The sequence below is a fragment of the Nomascus leucogenys genome, chromosome 9 (assembly GCF_006542625.1).
Source record: "Nomascus leucogenys isolate Asia chromosome 9, Asia_NLE_v1, whole genome shotgun sequence".
Taxonomy (NCBI): Eukaryota; Metazoa; Chordata; class Mammalia; order Primates; family Hylobatidae; genus Nomascus; species Nomascus leucogenys.
This window is the reverse complement of record NC_044389.1, coordinates 98,746,551-98,758,853: the sequence shown is the minus strand read 5'-3', so window position 1 is coordinate 98,758,853 and position 12,303 is coordinate 98,746,551. Positions and strand designations below refer to the sequence as shown.

At 41.9% G+C, this 12,303-nt stretch overlaps 2 protein-coding genes across 4 annotated transcripts in view; one reads left to right on the top strand and one right to left on the bottom strand.

The window, feature by feature from the left end:
* Positions 1 to 3,813, top strand: part of PTER (phosphotriesterase related) — an 80,424-nt gene extending 76,611 nt beyond the window's left edge. For 2 of the 3 annotated variants that reach the window (XM_003257680.4, XM_004089059.3), the window contains one exon: positions 1,137 to 3,813. In XM_003257680.4, coding sequence (XP_003257728.1) covers positions 1,137 to 1,347 — 211 coding nt within the window. In that variant the 3' untranslated portion in view covers positions 1,348 to 3,813. The remainder of the gene's footprint in view (positions 1 to 1,136) is intronic. The other variant, XM_030819248.1, reaches the window with a different exon arrangement.
* Positions 2,073 to 11,978, bottom strand: C1QL3 (complement C1q like 3). Its single transcript, XM_030819249.1, has 2 exons — positions 10,574 to 11,978; positions 2,073 to 4,780 (listed from the first exon to the last, which is right to left on the bottom strand). Exons 1-2 carry the CDS (start codon positions 11,159 to 11,161, stop codon positions 4,601 to 4,603), a joined length of 768 nt encoding a protein of 255 aa, XP_030675109.1. The 5' UTR covers positions 11,162 to 11,978; the 3' UTR covers positions 2,073 to 4,600.
* Positions 11,979 to 12,303: the final 325 nt, after the last annotated feature.

Here is a 12,303-nt window from a genome sequence, read left to right as displayed (position 1 = left end):
TTGTGCTTGAGTTTTTTTGTGTGTGTGTAGTACCCCATGTTTTGCTCACTGTAGTAGTTATTAAATATGACTCATGTACTAGGACACCAAGAAATGCTTTTGAAACAAAAAAGACAACTTTCAAATAATCAACCTCTGGAGGAAGGCACAGTCCATCCGTCTAGATCCACTTTAGAATCTAGATGCTGAAAAAACTATTCAGAGAATCCCAGAGAAGAGCCATTGTCTGCAAGTGACATCTTCCACCATCAAAGACCCATGGAAGTCACGACAGACACTGCCCAGAGTCCAGACACGTACAGATGGTGGCTGTCAGGAGGTGACTCACACTACAGATTCCAGCATTTAACAAAGCAAAGAGGATTTCATTTTTAGAGAATAGTCAGGAAGCTGTTCTTTAGTCCACCGACTATAAATTTAAAGGAACAGCTTATTATTTTAGCAATCTTGCTGACATGGAAAGAAGACAGAATATATTTGTATTGGTCAGTTTAATCCAATGCTCAGAGACTACAACTAAATCGAAATTGCCTTAGACTTCAAAGGGGCAAATGGTTAAAATACTGACCAACCCTTTTTCAGTGGCTTTGTAGCTTATCAAATGCCCCTCACTTGCAGACCAACTGATTTTGCTCTCAGAATATTTTACTTGTAGTGAGATTCCTTTTGTTTCCCTATTTTAATCGCAAATAGTCCTTGATATTTATTTGCTAGATAAAAGGAGAAAGCAAGAATGAGATCTGAAAAATGGGCCCACAGAGAGAGGCATTTGAGAGAGGATTGCTGAATACAAATCCAGAACAAAGTTGTTTAGTGAAATGCCAAAGTGGTCATTCATCCAGACTGGCACATCCTATTAGAAGCTATCTTTAATGCGGTATTGCCAGGCATTGTCATAAAAATCACAGGTTAGAAATTGCTGTGTGCATGGAATAAGGATATGTTCCTGCTAGGATGCAGCAATATTTTTATCGTCACCACACAATATTTATTAAAGGTCTCTCAGTACACACGCCACAATAGAAGGCAGTATCTTTACGACAAGCACAATAGGTTAATGAGTTAAAAAGTCGAAAGCACCCTGAAAAGCGAAAATGAAAGACAAATGACAACTAATGAGTTAACATTTTTCACAGGGTGCGTCTCCTGGTGGAGGAGGGCTATGAAGATCGAATTCTGGTAGCACATGACATACATACGAAAACCCGGCTGATGAAATATGGAGGTCACGGCTATTCTCATATACTCACCAATGTTGTTCCTAAAATGTTACTGAGAGGTATAACTGAGAATGTGCTTGATAAGATTCTAATAGAGAACCCTAAGCAATGGCTAACCTTCAAATAGGATGGTTGCTTATGAATTCACACCTTGGGTATAAAACTTGCAGAGAACATTCAGCGATTCCCAGTCCACTGTGAGATATTAATCAGTTACCTAGGACTAATGACTGATCATTTCCTTCTGATGAGAACTAGGAGGGTTTGCCTTCTCTGAGACTAGCTATTACAACTGTGCCTCTGGGGAGTTACTCAGCCTAATTGAGCCCTATTATTTTGGCTTAACAAAATAAATACAGAAGTACCTATTTCTAAACAATGATTTAAAGTCTATATCCCCTAAGTGGAGTTGTTGTTTTTCTCCCTAATCTATCAGCTGCACTACTTGAGAAAATTTAAAGTGTTTCTAGTTGAATTATTCCCTTCTTGAGCGATCTAATGTTTCTTGTAATATTGATGATCCTACTAATTATCCTGCTGTTCTTTAATTAATGCTTAATGAATAATATGGCACTGTAAAATAGCTTCTGCAATAAGGGAAGTTAAATTTTGAGACTTTTTCCCCCAAGGATACTGACTGTAATACGATTACCAATTCACAATGATAAAAATATTTTGAAAGGTTAATTTTATGCTGTCCACCTATCTATATATTCTTCTGATAAAATGATTTTGATATCTTTGGCTTTCTGGTATCCATTTTTGCCATAAATTTTGCTGTTTTGCAAAGTTTGTGTAAGAACACATAACACTACTGAATTATAAAAGTTCAATCATAAAAGTCAAAATATATTACATAATATAGTTTAATGAATCATTACATTTATAATAACAAAGGCCACAATTTAATTAATTGATAAGATATAATGCAAAAAAAAAGAGAAATGTTTGCCTTATATATATTCCCTTTATTTCCTTTACTTTTTGTTTTTCCTTGGACCTAAACAGAGAAAATAATGCTTATTTATCTGAAGAAAAGGTCAGATCTATTGGAAATGACAGGCTGATACTAGAGCCTCCCCTTTAAAAGGTATCCAGCCCTGATATTTTGTGTAAATAAAGCATTTTTTAAAACTCTTAGTTAAAACACTTAGGTGATGGGCACTGCTGCTTATAAATTCATCTTTTGGTTGAATCCTCACTATGCTATTTGGTACCTAAAAATATTCTCCAAACCCTTGCTGCCAATTCCTCTTTGATAAATATATAGTTAATTCGAAATAAAATCCATTGCGATTCATTTATGAGTTATCTTACATATCACAAAGGCCAATTAGAATTAGTCATTATTCTTGATGAAGAGTCTGTTTTTAATCATAAAAATCGTGACAGTTACTCAGACCCAGGCATTTCAACAGAGCTAACACCACCTTCAGATAGGCACACCGTGCACAACTCTTGGGAAGGTGAGCTTTGCTAAATAAAAGATATTTCTGCTGATCAAAGATGATCAAGCTTTCTGTGTATTGGAACAGAAAGTAACAAAGAGGAATGAGCCAGGAGAACAAATTAATTCCTTTAAATAAAAAAAAATGCAAATGTCCTTCACCAGTAAAGCAAGCAAATTTTTAAAATGTCTGTTTTTGAAATCTACTTGTCAAAGAGTTTTCAAAGGCAATGAAATGGGAACAGATTTTTCATTGTAATAGTGGAAGTTGTGTGATAGGAGATATCAACATGCATTTTTAATCTTTTCCTTAGATGAAAGAGATGGCTTTTGGCAGTGTGTTCTAACCAGAAAGAAAGGATTTGTATTACTCTCCAAATCTACTGTACTGTCAGCTTCACTCCACCTGAGAAAAAAGAAAAAAAATTGATAGCTCAAATACATTTAATTCATAAACACTGCAAAGGAGAGCCACTTCGTGTCTGCAGTCCTGATATTAACAGTCTGTCACAGAATGCAGTTAAAGTATTGATTGGCATATGGTAATAGAGCAACCATAGCCTTAACTCACAGACCTGTGAAATAAAGGGCATTTTAACCTCATACAATTAATTTTCTGGATAACTCTTAAAGAGAAGTCGTTTTAACTGTTTTTGCTACTCCATATATTGTCATTCAAAATATATTTTAGCCCAAAATAAGTTAAACAATTTGTGCATGTTTGGGTGTGTATATATGCATACACTTTTTTATATTAAAATTTTGAGGCTATACAGCCACTGTGCCCTATGGAATAAAGCCATATATATATATGTTTTATATGTATATGTTTTATACATATATAAAACATTTCATCTAACATATATACGTGTGTGTGAGTATATGTGTGCATGTATAGCAGATATTTGTATAAAATATAAACACTCTGTTGTCATATTGATTATATGCGAAATTGTTAATTTTGAAAGAACCTCAGGCCACAGACTTGTAGTAATCATTTGAAGGCCTCACCTAGTGTCCCCTTGGTGACATATGCAGCAGTGCAAATTAAACATTTGTGTATTGAGTTATGAATAATCTTTTGTTCCAAAGATGGCAAAAGCCTCGGTTTGATTTGATACTAAAGAATAAATTTCTCTGACTTTCCCAGTGAATCTAAATGTATTCAGTTGACAAAATGGACACATAAGGGCTTTTTCTAAATACCGTACATAATTACACATTTTCACACTTACAGGGTAATCCTATGATACACTGTCAATCTCTATTTTTAAAGACTATCACCAGAAAAGAGAGAAAAGAAAATTCATATAAGAAAAAGAAAATGTGAAAATGATCATAGGCTTGGGAATTCCCTCAAATCCAGAAAATTCCAGGTTAAGGCTTGAAGTTGAATCATTCCCAGGTCTAGCTCTAAAGTTAACAAGAGTACAAGGCAAACAATTTCTTTGGGGACAAGCAGCATTATTTCAATTAGACCTTCTCCTGCAGGGTAAAAATTATTCCCCACACTATGAATGGACTCCAAGTATCATAATAAGCAGGTAAACTCACAAGAACCAAAGCTGACGTATGGATAAAAGCAGCAAGATCACAGTACACCAAAGTATCATATATATAGAAGAAATAATTCAATGTCTTAGATTTGTCTATAAAAATTTGTGATCTATATAGGACTTCATTCACATGGACACTAACAATAAGGAGTATTTGCTTTGGCGGTAGTGGATCACACATCTGCTTATCTTGCTTTGATATTTTTTACACAATGTTTCTGAGTGATACAGATGTGAGTCAGGTAGCATTTGATTTCCCCACATATACACAACTGAGATGCCCTGCCATCGGCATCCCCTGGGATCCTTGATTCACTGACGTTAGCCATACGAATCCAGTGTTCAAACTCAGAATAATAAGCTTAGTTTCTGCATTATCAGTCAGCATAAATAATAAATCCAGAAAACGTGCTGTATTTGTTGTTGTTGCCTCCATGGGCTTTCCCGCCATCTAATTTGATATAGACTTCATCTCCCGGCTCCAAATGAAGAACCACACTGTTACTGGCATAGTCGTAATTCTGATCAGCGTCTTGGGCAATTGCACTAGCACGCACCTATGTGAAACAGACAAGAATTAGGATGCATAAACGAGAATTCTCAAGTTTTCTTTTTTTGCCATTCATGTAGCATCACAAGCTGACTTGCTGCCATAGTACAGAATTCAGCATAGGAAAGTCCATGTTGACCTCAGAGCTTTATGAGGATAGTGCTGTGGCAGTTTCAGCTGCATTAGTGAGAAGGAGGACAGAAAGGGACAAAACAGTGCTTCAGTGGGGACCATTCTGGCAGTCTTATCTAACTACACATCCTAAACTATGCATACAATTTATTATCTTCCTGTATCACTCGTTTTTCTAACTCCTTCAATCCCTATGCCCAATCACATTTTGAAATGAAACTAATAGTATTTTTTGCATTTTAATTTAAGCCAAATGGCAATATTCTAATCAGCTGTTTATGAGTACAGACGTTCAAGTCTAAGTTCAGCTGTTCACCACAATTATTAGAAAATTGAGGTATGTAATAGCTAAAAATACCCAGGAAAATACCAACTCCTCTACTACTTACAAAGAAAAAAAAAAGAAAAAGTCATTTGATTTAGGGCTTTCCAAATCTAATTCATGTAAAGCCCGCTTTACCAGGCTGCTTCAGAAGCTTAGCTCATTTATACATCTTTGATTATATCACCTGAGTTTTCAGAGTTCTTTTTTCCATCGTGTCTTTTTATTACTTAACTATGACATGTGCATTTAAATCAAGAATTTAACCTCAACATATCTAGAAGTTAAAGAAAGGACTAAATTTTCATGCTCTGAGGCCTCTCAAGTTTCAAGAATTTTTGAATGATTTCATTGAATATCCGCTTACACTTAGGAGATTCTAAATATGTGGCTTGATTTGAGGACAGAGGCTGCTTATAATCTGCCCATGGTAAGCCTGTGATCTCATTACTGAGTTGATAGACATTTACAAACAGTCAAATTGCCTATCATCTCATGCATTGTGGACATTCTGTCAGATCCTTAGCTCAAATTAGGCTTCATATTCATTTAGATATATTGTGATTCTGCCTTGGAAAATCAACAGGCAGACTTAGATTTGATTTATTTCAGTAAAACATCTTCTACTTTGTGGCTTGTTTCATTTCTATTCCACTATAATGATATTTCCCTGAATAACATAGCAAGTGATTTAGTGGTTTTGTAAACCTGCACTGTGTAATAATGCATGATTTGGGGTACAAAATGCTGGATTTTATCACTTGGCAAAATGAGAGAAATGAGACAGAAGTCAGGAATTTCCATGCATTTCTTTCAAAATTTAAATGATGAGTTTTCCAATTAAGTTTTCATGTGATATGTTCTCACATTAATGCTGAAATGTTAAAAAAAAAAAAAAAAAAAAAAAAGGAGAAGGCTCTTTAACACTGCTGAACTTGTAAAGTCATTTGAGTAGTATCTTTAAAATGTCTTTCTGGGTATCATATAGCAAAAGGAGAAAATGGCTTAAAGGATTTAGAATTGCTTAACACTGTACTAACAGGCACTAATATAATGAAAGCAATATACCATGTAATTATGCTTGGAAGCATTAACTCCAATGTATATGCCAATTTAGTAAAGTGGTCCGTTTTGACCATTAAATAATGAAGCAGTCTGATTTCATAATATTTTCTAAAAATTAATCATGAGTTTGTAGGAGTTGAATGCTTTGATTCATTAATTTCATCTAGCCATTAATTCCCAGGGAACCAAATCTACAAGAAGGATATTGCTCTTATGACTTGTGTTTTTTCTCATCTGTGGATTTTTAATGGGTGAAAAAAATTAAAAGCAAAATATTCATGAGCTATATTAGTAATACGTTAGTTATCAACCCATAATATACTCCTCAGCTATTGCTAATAACCAGACACATTTTATTCAGTGCTTTGGGTATTTAGGACCATGTTCTATGGTTACTGGGCTTTAACATGGTTTTCTACATGAAGGTAGTGGAGAAACAGGACATACTAAAATTACTTGATTTAGACACAATAATCCTTTTACAAATATAATGCCATTTTTATTCTCCAGGGCGTAATCACAAAACCAAGTGAACGTCACCATTTTTATTCAGCAGGTATAACCACAAAAACCTGCGAATGCATTAGAGTGGTTCCACAGACTGAAAGGTTACCCTCACAGTTTCCACCACCTTTGTTGGATCAAGCCAGTGTGGTTGCTTTTTAATGAATGTAATTCTCTAAGATTTTAACCTATACTGTACCGTAAGACTGTCCCAATTAAATAATTGCCATACTCCAGTGTACCTGGCATGATTTTGGTATGGCTGCTCACCTGATCATACTCTAAAGATATAACAGGACTTGAAATTTCAAGCTCTAGTATCCAGCTCAGTGACTTCAACAATTCTTTCAAGCCATCAAACTATTGAGGAAGGTAATGTGTTCACCCCAGAGGCTATTTCCAGATTCCTAAATGTACACTGATTTCAGCATTCTGTCTGGGAATAAGATCCATCCTTTCTTCAGCGCAATCGACCGATTTCTACCTAAATTTACTCTAATATCTTTTCTTATTACAAGATAACTATTTAGATTGTGCTTTGTCTTTGGTCCATATTTCTTTAACCCTAAAAAGATTATTAATTTGACATGTCATTGATCTCTCTAATAAGCGAATACTAACCCACAAACCACTCATCCTTTTAAAAATATTTCGTGAGCATCAGTGCCATAACTAATAAATTTTTAAGAGTACCAACTGATCTTTAATTATTTTATGCTTTTAATCCTGAACCAGTTTTAGTTTTCATTAGAGTGGCTTATTTATTATAGTGGCATTAGAGTGATTGTATTCAAATAGCAATTTTTCTTCATGTTTTCTGCTAAAAGGGTTACAAACATTAAAGAGATTTCCTCTTTCCAAATGTAAAGCTATTTGAGTTGAACTTTTACCTTTAATATGCACTGTCATGGGCTTTCAACAAATGGTAGGATTAAATTTAGGTTGATGGCTTCATGGGGAGTATGAGAGCTGCCGTCATTTTAGGGGTATGTTTCTGTGTCTGCAATAGGTTGTGTAGTTTTAGCATTATCTTATTAGTGAGGATCTATCATTAGAGATAATATTTATGGTGACATTTGTAATTTAATTAATTGCTACTGATGTTCTCGTAATTTCATTTTCATTGTACTTCTGTGGAATCATAAACAAAAGGTTAAGTGGCACATCAGGTTAATTTACTGGTCTTTGATGTTTCCATCTGTGATCTTACATTCTACACAAAGCATAAATAAAATGGCTCTCATATGGTTACGGTCCGGAAGCATTTCTCTCTCTTAGAGGGAACTGCATTTTTAGTTTAGTTTTTGTGCTTCTCAAAATCCACTTAATCCGTAGAACATTACACTGACATGGATCTCTGAGTTTCTGTTTTATGAAAACAAATTAGGTCAGCTCAGAGAGGGAACCTGCCATTCTAAGAAGTGATTAGACCAGAATATAATCGAAAAGCAAGAGTGAAGTATTATTTAAAATTAATAAAAAGATTTTATAAGATTTCTCATTTGTAACTGCCTTCAGACTGGACTTGACAAAATAGTTCTAGTCTAGAGATAAAATTCCTTAACAGTAGTAGTGTAGTAACCATTTTCCAAAATGGTCCACACTGAGCTAAGAAAAAAATGTTTACCACTATAGATTTATTTTTCTGAATTACCTGTTGCATACCTTTTGCAGAAGTAGCAGCTTAATATTACCAATGAAAAGCATTATACATTATAAGGTCAGCTGTTTTACCTTATTATTTTTCCTGATCCTCATGGAATGTGTGTGCTAGCGTGATACAAAGGAAGATTTTACACCCCAAACAATGAAATAATTATAAAAACAAAATGCACATAGAATACCTACATGGTGTTATTTTCTTGGAATCAGTGTAATATACACAGGCTCAGCAGTCTAGACGTCAACATTTAAACTAATTTAAATGTATTAATCCCTGCTTTTTTCATGCAATTGCAATTTCCAGATAAAGATGTGAGCGTTTTTATATATTTGCTGATAAAATTGAAATCATTTCATTTTAATTGATACCTCTAAAAATCATCTCTTCAGCCCGATTGTATTTTCCAGACCTGACCTTTGAGTCAGAGGAGAGCCAATTTGCAAATAAAGGGGTGTCTCACGGCTGCCTGCTGAGGGGCTGTTCATAAGCCGTTTTGTGAGGGTGATTCAATAGCTCCATTCTGGTACAGTGAGTCCTGCCCGTTTTAGCCATTTGCCTATAACTGTTTTACTGCTCTGTGAATAATTTTTATTTATCTTAATATTATTTTCATGCATAATAACGATAATAAACAACCCTGTCAGTGCCTCCTGGTGGCCATTTTTCCTCTTTTTGTTCTATGTTTCCTGAGGGTCCCTTAAGCTATTTGTAGGATAGGGTAGAGAACAGGACGTTTTTTGTCTTTTTTCTCTCTTACGCATTTAGGACTTTTTTTTTTTTTTTTTTTTTTTTTTTGGTCTTTCACTTTCGAAAGAATTCTGACACTAAATTAGGTCTTCCGAATCCCGCTTGAATGGTGCTTAACAGAAACCTGGGTTATAGCTAAGAATCTCTGAATGTCCAGGGGGCGAGTACCTAAAGCCCAATAGACCTCGTTAAGTCAAAGTTGCTGCAGGGGAGGAGGTCTCTTGATGGTGATCCCAGGGTCGCGGGCCATCCCCTATGCCACTCAATAAGCAAAGTTAAAACCGAGAAACTCAGCCCACACCGCAGGCTGCAGGCTGCAAGGCCTCGCCTCAGTGGCTACTGATTCAGCGTGCACAGAAGGTCCCATTACACTTTTAGGTAGTTACAAATATTATTTTCCTCCTCTGACCAAGAGATCAAACAAGCTTCGGTTTTGCAATGACCTCGAATTTCTCCACAGTAAAGTGGCCCCAGAAGAATACTGCAGACCCATGCTTAGCCCTTGTAGCGGCGCCGACCGGCTCAGGGAATCAAATCCTCTTGGCCGGCTGGTCCAGAGGCCCATAAGACCCGGGGCTGGGCTCGAACCGGTCGCCCCCCAGGCCACCTGCCTGAGCGTCCTCCGACTCCATAGAGAGTTTGGGTTCTGAGTCTGGCTGCGCGCTGTGTTTCAACGCATGAACCCCCGAATCTCAACTATTCTTTTTGTTATCAGCACTCCTTGCCTCTCCCCTCCGCTATTTTTTGGCTGAAAACGAAACTGGAGTTTGCGCCTTGAAATTGACTGTATGTGAGTTTCACGGCCTGGGACACCGCAAGGACTCGGCGACGGCTGGCCCCACGGTCGCTCCTCCGCTGTGGCTGCGCCCTGCTTGGACTCACTCCATCGGGGCCCTCGTTTCTCCCTCGGGCCTTTGTCTACCACCCCAGAGTCGGTCACCCTGCCACGCCCATTCCGGACTCCCCCAGCCCTCTCCACTCCCCAGAAAGCCCGTAAGCGACCCTATGCTGCGGAGGATCCCACGGCCAGGGGTCGCTTCCCGCGCCGGGACTCCCCAGCGCACGAGCTGTCCCGGGGACCCAGCTCCCGGCTTCCCGCCCCTCGAGGGTCATGCTCGCAGGCGAGCGCACCGATCCAGGGTCCCAGACTCCGGAACCGCCCTCTCCAGGCCGCGGGGCGCCCTCCTGCGCGCACGACCCCCGCCTCTCCAGGGTGGGACGGCGTCCCCCCTCGCCGTCGCTCCGGGGAGCCCGGCCGCCGCGCCCTTCCTCCGCGGGCTCCCACCCCCATTTCCGGGGTCTCCTCCCTCTCGCCCGCACCTTCCCGCTCTCCCTCCCCGCCCTCCTCGCCGCCCGCCCGCGCTCACCTGGTTGTTTTTGCAGAGATCAGCCCACATGCTGGTGCCGTCCCCTCCGCGCATCAGGACGTGGTAGGTGAAGAAGTAGATGCCCGGGATGGAGCAGGTGAACTTGCCGGTGGTGGGATCGTAGTGGTTTCCGAGGTTGGTGACCACGTCGTCGAACTTGAGCACCTCGTAGCCTTCGTGCTGCCGCTTGAGGCCGGCGTAGAAGGCGATCTTGGGCACCGTGCTGTAGGTGGCGGCGCTGATGGCCCCGGCCGCGTTCAGGCCGGGCGCCCCGGGCGGGCCCGGCAGGCCTTGGCGGCCCGGCTCGCCCTTCTCGCCCGGGGGCCCCATGGGGCCCGGCGGCCCGGGCTCTCCGGGGGGCCCGCGCGGACCCGCCTTCCCGGGCCGGCCGGCCTCACCTTTGGGGCCCTGGATGAAGGTGGGCAGGGACTGCATGAGGCCGCGGTCGGGCGTGGCAGCAGTGCTGGGCGCCTTGGTGCCCCCGTAGGGGTCGCAGACCATGCGGCAAGTGCCCAGCATCTCGTAGTGCGCCGACGTGCCGGCCGAGCTCACCAGCACCGGGATGAGGATCACCAGCAGCAGCACCATCACCACCCCCAGCGCCCCGGCGGCGATCAGGCGCCTCCTGCTGCCCACCAGCCGGCTCAGCGCGGGGCGATCCTCTTGTCTGCTTTTGGACAGAATTTTGAAGGTTGGGCGGGGACCTCTTCAGAGCCGAAAACAAACCCCTGCGAACCCCAACTCCCTTGGGCGGGCGTGCGCTGGCCTCTGCTGCCGACTCCTGCTCCCCCCGCGGAGGCTGCGGCTGGGGAGGGAGCGCGGGCGCCCAGTGACTTGAGCCGAAGTCCCGAGCCCGGGGTGGGGGCCGGGGGAGGGGTGCGCAGGGCGCCCTCGCCCCCCGCGAGCTCCTTCGCACCTGTGGCTGCAGCCGGCGCCGGCGCGGCCACCGGGAGGACAGAGCCAGCCGCCGCCGCCTCCTGAGCTCGCCCGGGCAGCTCACACTTTTATGCCGCCGCCGCCTGCGATCGACTTTTCCGTTTTTGCAGACTGCGCCAGTTCGCACCAACTTTCCGTCTGAAGTTGCCTTTTTCTGCCTCCTCCTCCTCTTCTTTCGCTCGCTCAGTTCGCCCGTCCGCTGCCTTTTTTTTTTATTGCCTCCTTTCTCTCTTCCTCCTTTGCCACCACCACAACTCGAATAGACGCGCACCCCAAAGCCCTGCGTGGGCCCGGGCGTCCCCCGGGTGCGCCCAGCGGCGGCGGCGGCGGGCACGGTCGGCACGGCGAGGCTCAGAGCTGGGGCGGAGGAGCGAGCGAGCAGCGGCGAGCGCCTCACGGCCAGGAGCGGAGCGAGAGAGAGACTGAAGGCAGAATTCTGCCTGGGTACCACCTGCCAGGAGAAGAGGAGGCTGACAAACGCGCGCCGGAGCAATTTATAGGCACCCAAGGCACAGAGGAAGGGGAGCCGCTTTGGCATCTCATTGCAGCATCTGCTCTGCTCATCCCACTCAGAGAGAGTTTGGCATTACTCTGACAATGTGGGATTTTTTTTTTTCGGCCTCTCTTTTTTCTCTCTCTGCACATGGATGAACAGTGAGATTCTGAATACTCCCTTGCTGAACCAAGCGATGGCAGGTCCTGCTGGACCCACCTGGGGGAGGGAGACAGCTGTGCGACAGCTTTCAGGGCTCAAGGGTCACACCTAAGTCCCAGATTTCCCCACTGCCAGCAGC